The sequence below is a fragment of the Megascapheus bottae genome, chromosome 17, assembly GCF_031878675.1.
Source record: "Megascapheus bottae isolate mThoBot1 chromosome 17, mThoBot2.hap1, whole genome shotgun sequence".
NCBI lineage: Eukaryota > Metazoa > Chordata > Mammalia > Rodentia > Geomyidae > Megascapheus > Megascapheus bottae.
Window position 1 is genome coordinate 30,913,886 of NC_143525.1, and position 20,606 is coordinate 30,934,491.

General features: G+C 40.0%; 1 protein-coding gene across 1 annotated transcript in view; it reads left to right on the forward strand.

Annotated features, from left to right (window-relative positions):
• Nf1 (neurofibromin 1) overlaps positions 1 to 20,606 on the forward strand; it is a 73,338-nt gene that overhangs the window by 19,490 nt on the left and 33,242 nt on the right. The window contains exons 2-3 of the mRNA XM_090351512.1: positions 19,284 to 19,427; positions 20,169 to 20,252. Of these exons, the coding sequence (XP_090207638.1) occupies positions 19,284 to 19,427; positions 20,169 to 20,252 (228 nt within the window). The remainder of the gene's footprint in view (positions 1 to 19,283; positions 19,428 to 20,168; positions 20,253 to 20,606) is intronic.

Genomic DNA, 20,606 nt, shown 5'->3' on the forward strand with positions numbered 1-20,606 from the left:
GCAGCTGAGACAACTGATCTTTTGGCTCTTGGTTTTGCATGAGTGTACATCTCATGATATCACATTCCCTTTCCGTTTGTCTTGAGGATTTTGTGCTGATCCTTGGCCTTGTCTTCCAATATCCACAGCTGCCCTGCTTCTTCAGGTTCTAGAGACCAAGGCTCTGGTTTTCTTGTATCAGAATGTGAAGTTATTGCTCCAAGTTCTTTCTGCATCTGGTATGCCTGGACCTGCAGCTGCTGCTCCGCCTGAGATGGTACTGCATGGGGCTGTGGGGTGGCAGCTCAGCCATATGTTTTCTCAATTCGACCAGATTGGTCTTTAGGTCCAACACCTGCCTCCACCTTTGCTCTTTCTACTCTCTCAGTTGGCTCATCTGTATCAAGTACTGCTGGAACTTCTTCCAAGTGGAGCTCTCTACCCTTAGGTCCTCCATAAAGTTGTCTTATCTCCAATTTTAATGTTGTTACCATCTTTTTTGTCTAGTTGTCTTTCCATCTCTGCTTTCTCTACTGTTGCTTGTTGAAACCAGTGACTTTTGGTCTTCATTTTGCCTTCTGTGTCAAGGGCACTTCCAGCCTCTCCTGCAACTTGATATACTTTTCCTCCAGTTGATAATAGCTTCTGATCTTTTTCTGGGACTTCAGCTTCATGTTATGCACATCTTTAATGAGCTCTAGGTTGTTCTGGTCTGTTTCATTCTGCATGGTGGCAACTTCAGACAGTGTCATCTCTAGCTCTGGGATGAACTGCTGTGAAGCCTGCAGGCAGCTGGCATGACCTTTATATTCCATTTCTCTTTCATTGACTACCTGCTGCATGTGGGCCATGGCAGATCGTAAATCGAATTTTTCAGAAACCAACATCTGTATTGATAGCTTGTGGAGCTCCAGCTCTGCTTTCAGTGCTTCCTGAATAAAGGCCAACTTCTCATTTTGTTTGCCCTGTTGCTTCTGCAGTTTTTATTTTCTTGCTTCAGTTGTTCCATCTTACTGTAGAGCTGCTGATTTTGTATTGTGCTGGAGTCCAGGGCAAGCACCAGGTGTTGGTAGCACCTTTCCCAATCCTCAGTGTTATTTGGACTTGTGACACTCATGATGCTGGCAGCTCTGACTGTGCCCAGAGTCAGGGAATGCTCAGGGTCATCCAAGATCTTTTGACAAACCTTCAGTTGAATTATATATAGTCCCTGGTGGTGTTAGTTGTGGGGTTACTTCTCTTTTGAGTTTTCTTCTTTTTCTTCGATTCTGCAGGTCCATCAGGACAATTCTTTTGCTGGGTTCTTGCAGTAGTTTCTGTCTGGTAGCTATTTTATTTTTTTTCTGTCTCATTTGGTCAGCTATTTCAGTGCTAGGTTGGGGAAGGTGGGAGGGCACATTACCAGGCTCTCTGAAATCACCTCTAGTCTCATGATCACCACCAACTATGTCTACTTCCTATTGTATCTCCATAATCACCTTAACTTTCTCACTCACCACTCAGCACCTCTACCTCCCTCAACTGCAGGTAGTAGTATAAGCCAATAGAGGGGATACCAGTGCTACTAGTCAGCATGGAATGTGGGCATGGCTCCAATTACTGTATCCCATTGGTCAGAAAAAAACATGAAAAATAGGGGCATAGCTAGAATATGTGACCTAGGCAGAATGGGTGCAGTCACATGAGAGCTGCTCTTGCCAACCCCTCTTCCAAACAACTCTGTCCAGTTTTGTGCTTTTTGTTTTTATCAGTTATGGGGCTTGAACTTAAGGCCTGGGGGCTGTCCCTGTGCTTTTTTTGCTCAAGGCTAGCACTCTATACTGGCTTTGAGCCACATTGCCATTACAGTTTTCTAGTGGTTAATTGGAGATAAGAGTCTCATGGATTTTCTTGCCCCAGCTGGCTTTGAACTATAATCCTTAGATCTCAGCCTCCTGAGAAGCTAGGGTTATAGGTACAAGCCATTGGAGCCCAGCTAGGTGCACAGTTTTACAAGTCAACTTTCTTGGTTTCCATCACACAGCTGTGGTCATCATGCTTTCTACCATATTTTCAACTGCCCTTCAGAAATAGCACCAAGAAACACAGCTATCCGCCCAACTCCAGTGTCTTCAGGTCTTCACTTCATGTAGAATTAGCTTTATTATTCTGATCATATTTTCTATTTTCTCACTGTATTCTGATAGAGAACTTCTGAGGTCCTTAATGACCCTGATATAATCTGCTCTTTCAGTCACTTGGGGACTGGAGGGCTCAGGGACATCACAGGTCCAGGGGTCCTCTCCATGAATATTGGCCATGTTGCATGCCTAGACCATGCATAGCAAGTATCTCCTAAGGGGAATCTGAGCAGTGGAGATCCATCTTCTTTACACATATCAACGAAAGCTAATCGCAGCATCTATTCCACACACTTTGGCAGGTAAGTTCAGAGAATTCAGAAACACAGTCATAGCAGGAATTCAGTCTGTTAGCTGAGCAGTCCGTTAAATTGGCCACATCCAAATGATGTCCAGTGTGTCCAAAATCTGGGTTTTGGGGTAGCCCTCTACCGCTCTCTTAGACATCATACTTTGGCATGGAAGTGCTTGGTGAGCCTCCAGTGATTAATGAGTTCATGTTGTGTGGGCAGCTTTTCCTTCCAATAAAAAATTCATGCTGATTGTCGTGGTACATACCTGTGAACCCAGCAGGGGGATCAATCCTGAGTTCACAACAAGCCTGAGCTACATAGCAAGTTTGAGTCCAGCCTGGGCTATAGATCTTCAGACTTGGGGATGTGGTGCAAGGCTCAGACATTTTTGCTATGTCTCACTGTACCATTTTATCTCAGTGGCTATATCACACTGATTGTTTATCCATTGGTTATCCATTGTTTATCCAATGGTTGTTTATCCATTCACCTGTTTATGAACAGTGGAGAAAACACAAGCTGAAGCCTTACAAATATGTGAGGACGTAAAATGATATTCTCTTGAGTAAACAAACTGGAGTGTAATGGTTGGGTCATGTGCCGAATCTATATTTAAATTTTTAAATAGTTGTCAAGCTGTTTCCGAAGTGATTGTCTCATTTTACAGCAGTATATGAGAGTTCCAGTTGTTTTACTTCCTTGCCAAAACTTTACTTTTTACTTTTTTTTGGTAGATTACAGTTATTCTTGCTGATGAGAAGTGGTATCTTCAAGTTTTCGATATGTTTCCCAAGTGACTAATAAAGCTAAACATTTTTTGATATGTATATTTACCAATTTAATACTTTCTTTGGTTAAAATGTTCAAATCTTTTGCCCAGGGCTGGATGCCGGAGGCTCCTGCCTGTAATCCTAGCTATTCAGGAGGCTAGATCTGAAGATCACAGTTCAAAGCCAGCCCTGGCATGAAAGTCAGCGAGACTCTTATTTCCATTTAACCACTAGAAAACCAGAAGTGGCGCTGAAGCACTGACCATCCCCTTCAAAAAAAAAATTAAAATCTTTTGCCCAGTTTTTTTTTTTTTTTTTTTTTTTAGTCATGGGGCTTGAACTCACCTGAGTGCTGTCCCTGAGCTCTTCAGCTCAAGACTCTGCCCTTCCCCTAGGCCTGACATTGTCCCTGAGTTCTTCAGCTCAAGGCTATTACTGCCTTACCCTTGAGCCAAGACACACTTCCCATTTTCTAGAGGTTAATTGGAGATAAGAGTCGCAGGTCCTTTTGTGCCCGGGCTGGCTTTGAACCTAGATCCTCAGATCTCAGCCTCCTGAGTAGCTAGGATTACAGGTGTGAGCCACTGGTGCCCGGCTTTGCCCAGGTTTTTAAAAGTTGAGTTTCCTTAAGTTTTTGAATTTGCAAAATATGGTGAATACAAGTTCCTCACCAGATAAATGTTTTGCAGATATTCTGTCCTAGTTTTTTTTTTTAAACTTCAACATTTTATTAATTAAAAAATACATCCATGTAACTATATGAACAAAAAGATCACGCATTAGGAATTTTCCTATGAATTTTCTCTTAGAACAAACAATTGCATATTCTAATTTGAAAATTTTAGTTTACTTTTTTTTTTTTTTAAATTTTTTTTTTTTTTTGCCAGTCCTGGGCTTGAGCTCAGGGCCTGAGCACTGTCCTTGGACTTTCTCAAGGCTAGAACTCTACCACTTGAGCCTCAGCACCACTTCTAGCTTTTTTCTATGTATGTGGTACCGAGGAATCGAACCCGGGTCTTCGTGCATGCTAGGCAAGCACTCTAACCACTAGGCCAAACTCCCGGCCCATAGTTTACTTTTTTTAAAAAAGCATAAAATGCCTATATGTCACACTAGCTAACATTTGCTTTAATTAAAGAAGGAAAATCTGTTCTAGTTTTTAATCTTGTCTTTTTTTTTTTTTTTTGGCCAGTCCTGGGGCTTGAATTCTGGGCCTGGGTGCTTCCTGGGTGCTCCTTTTGCTCAAGGCTGGCACATTACCACTTGAGCCATAGCCACAGTGCACCACTTCTGGCTTTTTTCTGTGATTAATTGGAGATAAGAGTCTTATGGGCTGTCCTGCCTGGAAACTGCTATCCTCAGATTTCACCCTCTTGAATAGTTAGAATTATAGATCTGAGTCACTGGTGCCTGGCTGAAAGTCTTTTGAAAGTAGAGGTTCTGAAGTATAGTTTATCAAGTGGGATTATGATACTGGTATATAATATATATTTTATCATAAAGTATATAATTAGATCTTTGTCTAATACAAGACACAATATTTTCTTAGAGAAATTTATAGTTTAGATTTTATATGAAGATCTGAGAAATTTATGTTTTTAGATTTTTTTTAATTTTTTTTTTTTTGCCAGTCCTGGGCTTGAGCTCAGGGCCTGAGCACTGTCCTTGGACTTTCTCAAGGCTAGAGCTGTACCACTTGAGCCTCAGCACCACTTCTGGCTTTTTTCTATGTATGTGGTACCGAGGAATCGAACCCGGGTCTTCATGCATGCTAGGCAAGCACTTTAACCACTAGGCCAAACTCCCGGCCCCTGTTTTTAGATTTTATATGAAGATCTGGCTTATTTTTAGTTAATATTTGTACTTGTGATTCTGCATGCCCATAGTTTTGAGTATGGTAGTATAAATCCTATAACATGTTATTTTTCAAAATAGTTTTGAGTAGTCTAGATCTTTTATATATACACATATGGTTTATGATCAACTTGTTAATTTTTATATAAAGTCTTTTTTTGGGGGGGACTGGTGATGGAGCTTGAACTGTTGACCTAGGTGTTGTCCCTGAGCTCTTCAGATCAAGGCTAGTGCTCTATCACTTGAGCCACAGCCCCACTTCTGGTTTTCTGGTGATTAATTGGAGACAAGAGTCTTACGGATTTTAGTGCTTTGAACTGATATCCTCAGATTTCAGGCTCCTGAGTAGCTAAGTTTACAGGTGTGAGCCACTGGTGCCTGGCTCTGACTATAGATTTTTTTTTTTGCCATTGCTCTTCTAACCACTTGAGTCTCAGCACCATTTCCAGCCTTTTTCTATGTATGTGGTAGCGAGGAATCGAACTCGGGTCTTCATGCATGCTAGGCAAGCACTCTACCACTAGACCAAACTCCCGGCCCTGACTATAGATTTTTAAAGGATAATTGTGATGTTCTTCTATGGAAAACAAGTAAAAGTATTTGATAGTCTAGTTATCTTCCTAACCTCTAGAATAAATGTAGTAAAGGGTCTTCACATCATTAGGCTTTACAGAAAAATTGGATATGATGTGCTGCTGTCAAGATCAAGAAGCAGATAATCAAATCCATCCTCTCAGGCTTCTAATACCTTTTTAGTGTCCCCTTGGCAACTAACAGAGAGTGGGATTGAAGATGAGAGCAATTTGATGATCGCCACAATCCAAGGATGGACTATTTAGCAGTCATACATGCTTTAGTACACTTCAAGGATTTGCTTAAAAGGTAGTGATATTCTTTGTGGAAAAAGTCCTGCCATTCACAGTATCCATTTCAATTTATAGTCACACTATCTGTTCCATGCTTCAGATTCAGTTACAGCTGATTATCTTGGACCTCAGTTGTATTTATGTGGCTGTAATTTTTCCATTAACTATTGTTCCTCAACATATAAGTTTAATTTTATAGAAATCTATGAAGGTTCCAAATGTCATCCTCCTTGTCACCTAAGTCCTGTATCTCTTTGGCAATTGGACAACTTATACTAATCTTACGGAGTGATCCCCTTCTTTGACAGTTGATGTAGTGCCATGATTTTCAACCAGGAGTAGTTTTACCTCTTAGTGTCTGTAACAATTTTATTTGTAAAATCTTTGAGAAGGTTAGGTTACTGGCATTTCTGGACAGAGTTAAGGATGCTGCTAAGCATCTAACAATGCACAGGGCAACACCTAACAGCAAGGAAGTATCTAGTTCAAAGTATTAGTAATGCTGAAGTTGAGAAATACTGATTAGTATTAGGCAGTGATCACAAAGCAGATTCAAGTTACGTTTCATTAGATTCTTGTGGAGTTACTCCTTCATTGATAACCAAGACTTCCATATAGCTTTCCTAGCATGGTTTGAGAGCCTTAGGTTTGATTGTTTGGGACAACAAATTGTTTTGTAATATTAATGATTGTGTGTTTGTGTGTGCATGTCCAGGCATATATGCTTGTCCTAGAGCTTGAACTGAGGGCCTGGATGCTGTCCTCAAGTTTTTCTTTTCTTTTCTTTTTCCTCTCTCTCTCCTTCCTTCCTTCCTTCCTTCTTTCCTTCCTTCCTTCCTTCCTTCCTGTTTCTCTTCTTTCTTTCTTTTCTTTCTTTCTCTCTTCCTTTCTCTTTCTTTCCTTCCTTCCTTCCTTCTTTCTTTCTTTCCTTCTTTCTTTTTCTTTTCTTTTCTTTTCTTTTCTTTTCTTTTCTTTCTTTCCTCTACCACTTGAGCCACAACTCTATTTCTGGATTTTCTTTCTGAGCTAGATAGGATTACAGACAAGAGTCACTTGGCACCTGGCTTAGTTTTAATTCTTTTAGGCCTTCTCTTTTGTTTTTTTTTTTTAATTTTTATTATTATATAGGTAATGTACAGAGGAGTAGAGGGATCATAGTCGCATAAGTTAGGTAAAGAGCATATGTCATTTTGGACAGTGTTACCCCTTCTTGCTCTCTACCAGTTTTTTCCTCATGTCCCCTCCCACAAGTTGTATACTTTATTTTCCATATAGTGTTTAGTGAGTATTACTGCTGCATTTGTTCACCCTTAGACCCTCATTTCATTGTCCCCCTTACCCTCCCAAAGACAGATAAACAAGACAAAAAGAAAACAAAGAAAAAAAACCTATTTCCATTCTTCTTTCTTTCTCTATAGTTTTACTAGGAATATATATGTATATAGGAATACATATGTATCCATGTATATATATTTTAGGAATATATACATATGCTTGTTTGTGGAAAGTTTTTTGTTGGTCATGGGGCTTGAACTCAGGGACTGGGCACTGTCTTTGGGCTCCTTTTGCTTGAGGCTAATGTTCTACCACTTTGAGCCACAGCGCACTTTCTCTGGTGGTTAGAGTCTTATGGAATTTGCTGGCCTGGCTGGCTCTAATCTTCAGATTGTACTTAGCCCCCAGAGTAGCTAGGATTACAAGTATGAGCCCCCGGCAACTGGTGAAGTTCACTATCATGTGCAATTTCAGAGTATATAAAGTTAATTGTTGCTTTTTTTCCTCCTCTTCCTCCTCCTCTTTTTCCTCCTCTTCCTCCTCCTCCTCTTCCTCTTCTTTCTCCTCCTCCTCTTCTTTCTCTTCCTCTTCCTCCTCCTCTTCCTCCTCCCTCTTCCTCCTCCTCCTCTTTTTCCTCCTCTTCCTCCTCCTCCTCTTCCTCTTCTTTCTCCTCCTCCTCTTCTTTCTCTTCCTCTTCCTCCTCCTCTTCCTCCTCCTCTTCCTCCTCCCTCTTCCTCCTCCTCCTCTTCCTCCTCTTTTTCCTCCTCTTCCTCCTCCTCTTCCTCCTCCTCTTCTTCCTCCTCTTCCTCCTCCTCCTCCTCCTCTTCTTCCTCCTCTTCCTCCTCCTCCTCTTCCTCCTCTTCTTCTTCTTCCTCCTCCTCCTCCTCCTCCTCCTCTTCTTCTTCCTACTCCTCCTCCTTCTCTTCTTCCTCCTCCTCCTCCTCCTTTTTTGCCAGTCCTGGGGCTTGAACTCAGGGCCTGGACACTGTCCTTGAACCTTCTTGAGCCACAGCACTCCCTACTTCTGCCCTTTTCTAGAACCCAGGGCTTCCTGAATGTAAGGCAAGCTCTATGCCACACTCCAACTCTACTTCTTTCTTTAATGTCCTCCCCCCCCCCCCCAAGTACTGGGGTTTGAATTGGGGCAGGCACTTTAATGCTCAAGCAATGACTCCAGGTCCATATGCTTTATCTTCAAAGTATTGTTAATTCTTGACATCACTAATAGGCTGTCAATATTATTTTTCATACAAGGTCAAAGCTGTTATCTGTCCATTTGCAGTGTTGTTTCTTGAAGACTTCCTCTCATTTTGCTAATTATTGTTGGCTGTTGCTAGGCCATCTGTGCAGTTCACTTCTCCATCATTATTTTGGAATTCCCCATTGCTTCTCTCCTGGGTTGATTTTCCTGTTTTGTAGATACTGTTGTTTTGAGGATTACATCCTCAACTAGCTTGCCAAAGGAAAGATGTGGAGGAGACAAATCTCGAGACTTGTGTAGAGAATGTCTTTATTTTACTTTATTTATTTATTTTGCCAGTTCTGGGTTTGAAGTGGGTCTGGGCACTGTCCCTGAGCTTTTGGACTCAAGGTTAGAACTCTAACCACTTGAGCCACAGCTGTACTTCCTGTAGTTACTTGGAGATAAGAGTCCTAGGGACTTTTCTGCCCACTTTGGTTTGGAATTGTGGTTTTCAGATCTCAGCCTCCTGAATAGCTGGATTATAGGTTTAATCTACTGGTGCCTGGCTTATACCCCTCCCCCCCCTTAAAATAATTTGTAAGAAAGTATGAAACTTTTTTCTCAGAACTGAAAAAAGTTTCTTTATTGCCTTTTAGTTTGGCTAAGTATAATGTCATTCTTATATCTTTGACTTTGTTAGCCACATATTTATCTTTTTATTTCTAGAAGCCTTTGCAATTTATTCCTTTTCTGTTTTGTTTTTGTTATTTTGCAGTTTAGTAAAAACATTCTTGAAAACCAAATAGGTCTTTTTCACTATAAAGACTCATGTGTTATTTATTTATTTATTTATTTATTTTTTGCCAGTCCTGGGGCTTGAACTCAGTGCCTGGGTACTGTCCTTGGACACTGCTTGCTCAAGGCTAGCACTCTGCCACTTGAACCACAGTGCCATTTCTGGCTTTTTTCTGGGTATATGGTACCTAGGAATCAAACCCGGGGTTGCATGTGTGCTAGCTAGGTAAGTACTCTACTAGTAAGCCATGCTTCCAGCCCCTCCATTCTTTTTTTAAATTTAAACTTTCTTTTTTCCTTTGTTTCTTTTTTTTTGCTGGGCCTGGGGCTTGAACTGTGGGCCAGGCCTCTGTTCCTGAGCTGCTTTGCTTAAGGTTAGTATTCTACCACTTGAGCCACAGTGCCAATTCTGGCTTTTTCGGAGTAGGTTATTGGAGATATGAGTCTCCTGGACTTTTCTGTCCTAGCTGACTTCAACCTGCAATTCTCAGATCTCAGCCTTCTGAATAACTTGGAGTAACAGGCATGAGCCTCTGGCTCCTGGCTTAATTTTCAAATAGAGTCTTACATTTATGCCTGGGTCAGCCTGTATTTCAGTCTTCCAGTTTACTCTTTGCATAGTTGCAATGACAGGTGCATCCTGTCTAGCTATTGATTAAAATGGGGTCTCAACTTTTTGTTTGGGCTGGCCACAAACTGTGATCTTCTCTATCTGTAGATCTGAGTAGCTAGGATTACAGACATGAACCAATGTGCCTGGTGACTTTAATTTTATCATAGTATATGCCTTTTTAAAATTTATTTTTCTTGGAAGGGTCTTGACTTTATTTTCATCACTTAGTTTGTTTTTCTTTTTTTAAAATTTCTGGGCAGAATTAACATAATTCTATAGACTTCAGAGATAGGCATGGCAGTGCATGTCTGTAATCATAGAACTTGGAAGGCTAAGGAAGGAAGATCTTAAGTTTATGCCAGTGTGGCTACATAGTGAGCCCTTATCCCAACCCCCCCCCTAAAAAAAAATCACACTCTTGTAAAGTTGGTTCTTGACTGGTGTCTGGAAACCAGGATTTCAGGGGGATTTCTACCATTTCCAAATAAGAATGGCTTGTGATGCTTGAAACTTCATGCCATGGAATTTATGTTGACATCTGTTTTCCATCTGTGTCTGGAATTTTGGTATGTTTTAGGTAGAGGATTCTTCAGATAAAAACCTTAATCATTAAATATCTCCATTTCCATATCCTCATTACCACTCAACGACAAATAATGAACAAGACACAAAGAAATAAAAAACCTGTTTCCATTTCCTGGAATTCATTTTGGTAAATATTATTTTATATGATCAGAGGCACCATAGGTATTGTGCTTTTGGTTCTCCTAAGAATTTTCTCCTGTCATCTCTGCATGTGTGAATGCCTAGAGTCATGTATAAGTTATCATGTCCTGGTGTATTTTAGATCTAGCTTCTGCATACAAGAGAAAACATGTGCCATTTGTCTCTCTTAGCTTGGCAAAGCCTTATTTTTCTTGAGTGTCTTATTTTCTTGAGTACCTGTAATTTGTGCTGTGTAATGATTCAGCACCTACATTCTCAGTGTAGTAGTTTTTGCTGCAAAACAAATTACCTCAGTGTTTAGCAGCTACAAATAACAGGTATTTATTTTCTCACAGTTTCCATGGGTCAGGCATGTGCCTGGCTTAGCTGGGTGCCTCTGGTGCAGGGTCTCCCGAGTTTGCAGTCAGGTTGTTGACTAGAGCCACAAAACAAAAACAAAGAAACAAAAAACAAATGAACAACAACAACAAAAAAACAGAACTGGAGGTATAGCTCAAGTGGTAGAGCACCAGCCTACTGCAGGGTTAGCCTAATCATATCACTTCATTTACAGTTGGCTTACCTTTTTAATTTAGCTTTGGCAAAGGAATGCTTTTATGATCATAGATTTGATTACCAATTATGTATTTTTTTAGATTTTATCAATATTGATTTTTACATCATATTTCAAATGTCATGTTTAACAAACAGGTATTCAAGAACGGAATCTCTACCAGTTATTTGTATGAAGATTGAACTTAAGTTTTTAAAAGTTCATTAGGTGCTGTACAAAGTGCTGTTATATAGTATGAAATGGTACATGGGACATGCTTTAATGTAATCAGTTTTCATATTTGGTTGATTTTGTTGATTTGTATTAGAGCTGGTATTAGAGCCCTTAGGCTTGTCCTCAGTATGATTCTTTATTTTTCATTTTCTTTTTCTTCTGTCATCTACATGGGATGAATTTTAGTGAAATCCTCAGTCCTAGTCAGAGTCTGACAGGCTGTTTGGAAACTCATTAGAATGTACACAGTGGCAAAAATTTTAGCTAGTGACCTTTTGAAGAATTTCTGAGTGAAACAAGAAACACATTGTTTATTGTTGAGAGTGCTTTGCTTAAGGTTAGGCTACTTTTTTGCTAAATTCTCTTGTTGAAATTTTGTATCTTATGTAGGTAATAGTTTAATAGAAATAATAATTAGAAGGTAGTGATTTTTTAAAGCAGTTTAGATCCTTTATAACTCTTCCATTCCACCACCACCACTACCTCCATCACCACCACTACCACCTCCACTACCCTGGGGCTTGAACTCAGTGCCTGGGCACTGTCCCTGAGTGTCTTTTGCTCGAGGCTAATGCTCTGCCATTTGAGCCACAGTTCTGCTTCCAGCCTTTTTTATTTATGTGATACCGAGGAATCAAACCCAGGGCTTCATGCATGCTAGGCAAGCACTGTACAGCTAAGCCACATTCCCAACTCTATAGTTTTTCTGTTATATCTAAAGATGTATATAATATGGAATAAAACATTATAAATTGTTTTTACTCCCTTATTTTTACTTAATTATGAAAGTCTTAGATATGCATTGAAAAGAAACTCATAGACTTGGGGTGTAGTGAGAGTGGTATAAGTGTTTTGTTTTGTATTTGTTGGTCCTGGGGCTTGAACTCAGGGCCTGAGTTCTGTCCCTGAGCTTCTCTACCACTTGAGCCACAACACCACTTCTGGCTTGTTCTGAATAGTTTATTGGAGTAAAGGTATTCAGACTTTCCTGCCTGGGATGACTTTGAACTGCAACTCTCAGATCTCAGCATCCTTAGTAGCTAGGATCATAGATATGAACACTGGTGCTCCGTTTGAGTTCTTAAAGCCTGAGTTCAATAAACAACAAAACAAAAAAAGAAATTTATAAAAGTAAAAGAAAAAAAACCCAAACTTCTTAAATATAACAACTTTAACATTTTTATTTTGTTCAAAAATTTCCCCCCTTGATCATATAATTATTTTCTTCTGTATATACTCTATGCTTTATTTTTTTGGTGAAAAATGATTTAGTTTTTTTTTTTGCCAGTCCTGGGGCATTAAAATTTTTTTTATTGTAATGTATAGAGGGGTTGCAGTTATAATTGCCAGATAGTAGATGCATTACTTCTCACATATTGATACCTCTTCTCATGTTTTTGTCCCCATTTATTTCCTCCCCCCCCCCCCAGTCCTGGGGCTTTAACTCAGGGCCTTAGCACTGTCGTTGGACTTTCTCAAGGCCAGAGCTCTACCACTTGAGCCACAGCACCACTTCTTGCTTTTTTTATATATGTGATACTGAGGAATGAAACCTGAGTCCCTCTCTACCACTAGGCCAAACTCCCAACGAAAAATAATTTAGTTTTATTTTGGACTTTTTTTTCTGCTTCTTTCAGTGGTGCTGGGGATTGAATAAGACCTTGTATATGTGTGCTCTCCATCTCCATTTTACATATTTTTTTGGTACTCTTACTCTGGGATTTGAACTCAGGGCCTTTCATTCTCACTTGGCTTTTTTAAAAGCTCAAGGTTGACTCTCTACTACTTGAACCCCAACTCCATTCTCTGGAGAATGAAAAGCATGAAATACTGGGTTCGATTCCTCAGTACCACATACACAGAAAAAGCTGGAAGTGGTGCTGTGGGCTCAAGTTTTGTCTGCCCCAGGACAGACAAAACAACAGCAACAACAAAAAGGAGCGTTTCTTCCTAGGCTGGTTTTGGACTGTAGTCTTCAAATCCCAGCTTCCTTTGTAGCGAGGATTACAGGTGTGAGCTATCATCATCTGGCACTGATGTGCACTTTTTTCTTCTTTTAGTGCTTGAACTCAGGGCCTGGGATCTGTCCCTGAGTCTTTTTACCTAAAAGCTCGTTCTCTACTACTTGAGGTACAGCTCTGCTTCTAGCTGTTCTGGAGATAAGAGTCTTATGGATTTTTTCTTTGTTCTGGTTAGTTTCAAGTCATGATCTTTAGATCTCAGCCTTCCAAGTAGCTAGTACTTGATGCTCACTTGTTTCATATTTTAAAAATTATTAGGGGTGAAAGTATTACATACATCCTGACCACTTAACCTTATTTAGATTGTTTTCAAATTCTTTAGTGGTTTTCCCATTAAATAGTCTTATAAAATAACTTTGATTAGTTGTGTAAATCTTTTTACACATTTATATCTTTTTTTTTTTTTTTTTTTTGCCAGTCCTGGGCTTGAGCTCAGGGCCTGAGCACTGTCCTTGGACTTCTCAAGGCTAGAACTCTACCACTTGAGCCTCAGCACCACTTCCGGCATTTTTCTATATATGTGGTACCAAGGAATTGAACCCGGGTCTTCGTGCATGCTAGGCAAGCACTTTAACCACTAGGCCAAATTCCCAGCCCTTATATCTTTTCTTTACACCTTTTTTTTGCACATTTTTGTAAGTTTTGTTTCTTGTCAACAGTCTTTTTATTACAGAATTTGTACTTTTTGTAGACAAATAGATCAGTGATTTTTCTTTGTAGCTGCTGTGTTTCCATCTTTCTTAAGAAGTGAAATTAGTGTTTGGTGTTTGTCCTAACCACTTGATTACTTTTTTGTTATAGTAGGTTTTAAATAACCTACCTATTTTCAAATTTGGTTTTAGTTATTTTTAGAGGGATAAGAGTTTTAGTTAGTAGAGCACACACTAGTCAATGAGCAGAAGTGTCTGAGTTCAAGTCCTGGTTTTGGACCAAAAAAAAAAAAAGGCTAGCCATCAGTATATGGGTTAATCTTTTCTTTTATCACTGAGTTGAGATAGTTTGGTCATATTAAATTTCTGTGTTCATACTGATGTGTTCTGAGAGTGTTTCCTAAAGGTTCATGGGTTGGAATGTTGATCCTAAGGATGGCAGTGTTGGTTTTTTTTCTTCTTCCTTTTTTTCCCCAGTTCTGGGGTTTGAACTGAGGGCCTGGGCACTGTCTTTGAGCTTTTTCAAGGCTAGCATTCTACCATTTGAGCTACAGTACCACTTTACATTTTCCTCTGTGTATGTCGTACCAAGGAATTGAACTCGGGGCTTCATCATGCTAGGTAAGCACTCTACCACTAGGCCACACTCCCTGCCCTATTGTGTTGGGCTTTTTTTTTTTTTTTTTTTTTTGCCAGTCCTGGGGCTTAAACTCAGGGCCTGGGCACTGTCTCTGAGCTTTTTTTGCTCAAGGCTAGCACTCTATCGCTTGAGCCATGGTGCCACTTCCAGCTTTTTCTGTGTGTGTGGTACTGAGGAATAGGCTTCATGTATGTATGCTATGCAAGCAATCTATCACTAAGCTAGATTTCTAGCACCTGTTTTGGGATTTTTAAGAGGTGAAATCTTAACAGGAGCCAATTGAATCTCTGGAGGGTGCTGCCCTCAGAAGGGATAAAAGTGCAATTCTTAAGGATCTAAGTTCTTGTGAGAATGAGTTGTTAATTAAAAAGAGATTGATCTAGGCATTGGTGGCCCACATATATAATTCTAGTTATTCAGGGGGCAAAAACCTGGAGTATAGGGACTATTCTATAGGTCCATAAATTCACTTCTCATTCATGTATGCATTTCTCTCAAATGGAATTTATATTTATGCAGTTTTTAAAAGGTGTCATTGTGTGGTATATGTTATACTTTAATATACTTTAATACATTAACATATATATATATATATATTTTAATATTTAACAAAGTTCTATCAGTTAAGGTTCAGAGAAGCAGGCTGTGTAATACCGTAGGGAACTTACAGAATTAAACAGTATACATATAACTTTGAGAAGACTGGCTATGGAGGGATACCTGGAGGATTAGAGGAGTCATTAACTAGATCTCCAGAATCAGTGGCAATGAGCTGATAAACTGGAATATTCAAGGAAATCTGGGAAGCCAAGAACATCTAGCCAGTGATGGAGATGGTGCAGGGAAGAGCTTGAGAGTCCTATAGGAAGTTCCTGCTATTTATAGTTAACACTTGTATAAGTTTTCAGCCCAGTATCTGGTGAGGGATTTGAGCCACTGATGTTCAGCAGGGTAGATACTAATCAGAAGAAACAGTTGACAATGATAGAGAACTAGAACTAGAGTTCTCAGGGCATCTCTGCAACCTCTGCATCTGTCTTGTTGTATCTGACCATAAAACCCCTCCAAGATGCTGCTCCATGTCCACATTTCAAATCTGGGCAAATTTACTTTTGGGCCAGTACTATCAGTCTTATACAAGGAGTTAGATTCTGGGAAAGGAGACTCAACTTAATGAAGTTGACATAGCCTTATGTCAGCTCCATCTTTTTTTTTTTTTTGTCTGTCTGCTTAGGCTGGTGTTAAACAACTGGGTTTCTTTCTTTCCTTCCTTCCTTTCTTTTTTCCCTCCCTCCCTCCCTCCCTCCCTCCCTCCCTCCCTTCCTTCCTTCCTTCCTTTATTGGTTGTGGGACTTGAACCCTGGGCCTGGGCATCGTCCCTGAGCTCTTCAGTTCAAGGCTAGCACTCTACCACTTGAGCCACAGCGCCACTTCTGGTTTTCTGGTGGTTAATTGGAGGAGATAAGAGTCTCACGGACTTTAGTGCCTGGGCTGGCTTTGAACTGTGATCCTTAGGTCTCAGGCTCTAAGTACCTAAGGATTATAGGTGTGAGCCACCTGCCTGGCTTCCAAACACCCGGGTTTCAATGATTATTTCATATCGGCCTCCTTAGTAGCTAGGATTATAGGCATGTCTTAATGCACCTGACTTGTAATTTGTAGTTTTGATCTGTTGATTACAATTATATTGCTATCTTTATATAGTATATTATCCTTATTTCTTTCACTTGGGGAGAGTAGGATATTATATATTAGTTTTCTTCTATGATCAGTACTGAGATATGCTAGTAAGCTCTCCTTGAGTCAAGATCCTCAGATCTCATCCTCTTCAGTAGCTAGGATTACAAATGTGAGCTACCAGTGCCTGGCTTAATGGATTATTTTTGTGTGAAATTGGATTCCCTAGAGTGGTAGGAGGGAAATGCAAACCAGAATAGCTTGTTTCCTGTCTTAAGAATTTACTTTTCTGTCTTCATGAGATTAAAAAGTATTTAATCTTGCTGAGTGCTGGTGGCTCAGACTGTAATCCTACTCAGAAGGCTGAGATCTAAGCATTGTGGTTCAAAACCATCCTGTGCACAATAATTTGTGGGACTCTTATAGGCAATTAACCAGCAAAAATCTTGAAGTGGAATTGGGTGCTGGTGGCTTATGTCTGTAATCCTTACTACTCAGGAGGACTGTGATTTGAAGTCAGCCTGGGCAGGAAAGTCTATGAGACTCTTATTTTTCCAATTAACTACCAAAAAGCCAGAAGTGGAGCTGTGTCTCAAGTGGTAGATTACCAGCCTTGAGCAAAAAATCACTTGTCAGGGCACAGGCCCTGAGTTCCTAGGACCACCACCATCATCACCACACACACACATACACATACACATACACACACACACACACACCCACACACCATTATCATCATCACAGAAAATTATGTTAGTGTTCATCATTATTATCATCACAGAAAATTGTTAAGTGTTGTTTTAGAATGTGACTTTAAACCTTTTACAGTCACTTGTACGTTGCAGTGTACAAATCTCCCCTCTCCTCCATTTTAGGCTAGTGTTTCTAAATCTGCCTGTCGTGCTTTCTTTTTTGGGGGGAAGTCCTTGAGCTTGGACTCAGGGCCTGAGCACTGTCCTTGGACTTTCTCAAGGCTAGCACTCTACCACTTGAGCCACAGCACAACTTCTAGCCTTTTCTGTGTATGTGGTACTGAGGAATCAAACCCAGGTCTTTGAGCATGCTAGGCAAGCACTCCACCTATCACTAGGCCACACTCCTGGTCCCCTCTATGCTGTGCTCTTCATTGAGGATATGATATAGTGTGGGGAATCGTCTCTTGTTAGTTCCTCTTGTTAAGACTTCTGTTTCTTGTGCACTTACACCTCACCACTTTTCTAACTTCAAGTGGTTCATATTTATGTGTTTTATAAGTTTTGTGGGGAAGCCTTGCCTTCATCATTTTGATGTAGATGTCTGTCAGTTTGTGGTTTTACTAGTCTAGTTTCTCTTCTTTCTTTGGGGGAAGATTTGGGTACATTCATGAGTGTATTGTAGCTATTTTCTGAATTACCCCTATTACATTATGCAATATATAGCTTGTGCTTTGTCCTCTGTATACCCTAAAAATGCTTCCCTTTCATTTAGTTTTTCTTTGCTGTTTAATCACCTGCTATTGTTGTAGCAAATTTGGCCATGCCACTTGTTCCTTTTTTTTTTTTTTTTTTGCCAGTCCTGAGCCATGAACTCAGGGCCTGAGCACTGTCCTTGGACTTTCTCAAGGCTAGAGCTCTACCACTTGAGCCTCAGCACCACTTCTGGCTTTTTTTTTCTATGTATGTAGTACCAAGGAATTGAACCCGGGTCCTCATGCATGGTAGGCAAGCACTCTACCACTAGGCTAAACTCCAAGCCCTTGTTCCTTTTTTTTTTTTTAACCAATCCTGGGGCTTGAACTCAAGGCTAGCACTCTACCACTTGAGCCACAGTGCCACTTCCAACTTTTTCTGTGTATATGATATCGAGGAATCGAAACCATGGCGTCATGCATGCTAGGCAAGCACTCTACCACTAGGCCACATTCCCCACACACTACTTGTTCTTTTCACCTTTCTTAGGACAGTTTTCAAGTGGTGAAAGTTGAACATCCAGTAAATCGGTTAGTTGGACTTCACAGGAAACTTACCAGTCCTCTGTTAACATTAGCATGATCTAACTAACAGTAGATATATGTGTGATGCTTAAAAAATACAGAATATTACTCTTGAAAGAGTAGAGATGATTTTTTTAGAGATGAATTTCTGGCGTATGACTTTTTAACCTATTCTGTGATTTCTCCCTCAAGATATATTTTCCTGTAAAGTGTATCAGTTGTTTCTGTGATTCCTCATTGTGTAGCTGAAAGTGGTTATCTTACTTGAGTCAGTCTTAACCCCCCTGCTCCTCTTCCCACAATGATTTACTTTGTTTCTGTTAGTTATCATTGTTTCATGGGAGTGCTGGGTAATAATAATACAAAATAAATAATTTTGTGCTGGTTCTGGGGCTTGAACTTAGGGCCTGGATACTATTTTTGAGCTTTTTTGCTCAAGATTAATGTTCTGCCACTTGAGCCATAGCTCCACTTCCAGATTTTTGGTGGCTAATTGGAGTTAAGAGCCTCATGGATTTTTCCTGCCTGGGCTGGCTTTGAACATAATTCTCAAATCTTGGTCTTTTTTTTTGGTGGGGGTAGGGGGTCCATTGTGAGGCTTGAACTCTGGGCCTGGGCGCTGTCCTTGAGCTCTTCAGCTCACGGTTACCACCCTACTCCTTGAGCCATAGCTCCACTTCAAGTTTTCTGGTGGTTAATTGAAAATAAGAGTCTCACAGACTTTAATGCCCAGGCTGGCTCAGACCTCAGCCTCCTTAGTAGCTAGGATTACAGGCATGAGCCACTGGTGCCCGGCTAAATCTTGGCCTCTTAGGAAGCTAGGATTACAGGCATGAGCCACTAGCACCTGATTGGATAAATAATTTTGTAGACATTTATGCCTTCCTTCTAGTCGGAAAACTGCAAAAATTGAAATTGCCAAACAATTTTAGATTTGCTGTAATTATATATTGAGTGTTGGGGTTTGAGAAACAAATACAGGTTACTGTGGTTAATAGCTTTTCTGAGATGACATAATTTTTAGTGAAATAAGTTGTCTTTAGTCATTTGAAAGGGTTAACTCTTAACTTTTTTCCCCCTCAGCTCCCAATTAAAACAGGACAGCAGAACACACATACCAAAGTCAGCACTGAACACAATAAGGAATGTCTAATCAATATTTCCAAATACAAGTTTTCTTTGGTTATAAGTGGCCTCACTACTATCTTAAAGAACGTGAACACCATGGTGAGTATTTGGATTACTCTTTTGTTGGTTTGCTTTATTTTGAGTTAGAAGTATGGGAGCATTATAGTTTGAAATACAGTAAGTAATTTCCTATGAATTTTAGATATGATTCTATCTTAATTTATGAATGAGCCTAAGTATAACTTTAAACTTTCATTTTAGTTTTATATTCTTTCCCTGAGAAGCTTCTTATTTATAATACAATTTCCCTTTCCATTGTTTCCATGATTGTGTGTGGGCACGCCCATATTGGGGTTTGTATTCAGGACCTGTGCACTGTTTCTTAGCTTTTTTCTTTTGCTCAGGGCCTGAGCACTGTCCTTGGGCTCTCTCAAGGCTAAAGCTTTAACACTTGAGCCACAGCACCATTTCTGGCCTTTTCCTATGTATGTATTACCGAGGAAGACTGTGGGTCTTCGTGCATGCTAGGCAAGCACTCTACCACTAGGCCAAACTCCTGGCCTAAATCATAGGTATTTTTGAGGCATAGACCAAAGCAATACCTTTCACTATTACAAAAATAATGAATGGCAGATTATAATAATGTTTTGAGTTTTTGTTCAGTAATTTATTTTGTGAGGATTAAGGTAAAATAAAAAGTAATAGGTTTAGATACAGTACAATATAGAAGATAAAGTGGAAGAGTATTGATTTTTCTTGTTCCATAGTGCCTCATTTTTCAGATGCTTAAATGTATGGAGAGTGATAACCAACTTTTGTGTTCTGAATATCTTTTTGTAGAGGATATTTGGAGAAGCTGCTGAAAAAAATTTGTATCTCTCTCAGTTGATTATATTGGATACACTGGAAAAATGTCTTGCTGGGGTAAGTAGATACTTTTTCTTTTTTTCCTCCTTCCCTCCTTCCTTCCCTTTCTCCCTTTCTCCCTCCCTCCCTTCCTCCCTCCCTCCCTCCCTTCCTTCCTTTTTTCATGCTGACACAGGGGCTTGATCTCTAGGCCTCTCTCCCTCTTTCTCTCTCTCTCTCCTTCTTTCTCTCTTCCTCTATCCCTCTTTCTCTCTTTCTCTTTACTCTCTCTCCCCCCCTCTCGTGGGTCATGGGGCTTGGACTCTGCCTGGCTGCTGTCCTTGAGCTCTTCAGCTCAAGGATACCACCCTACCCTTTGAGCCAGCTCCACTTCTCATTTTCTTGGAGATAAGAGTCTGAGGTTCTTTTGTG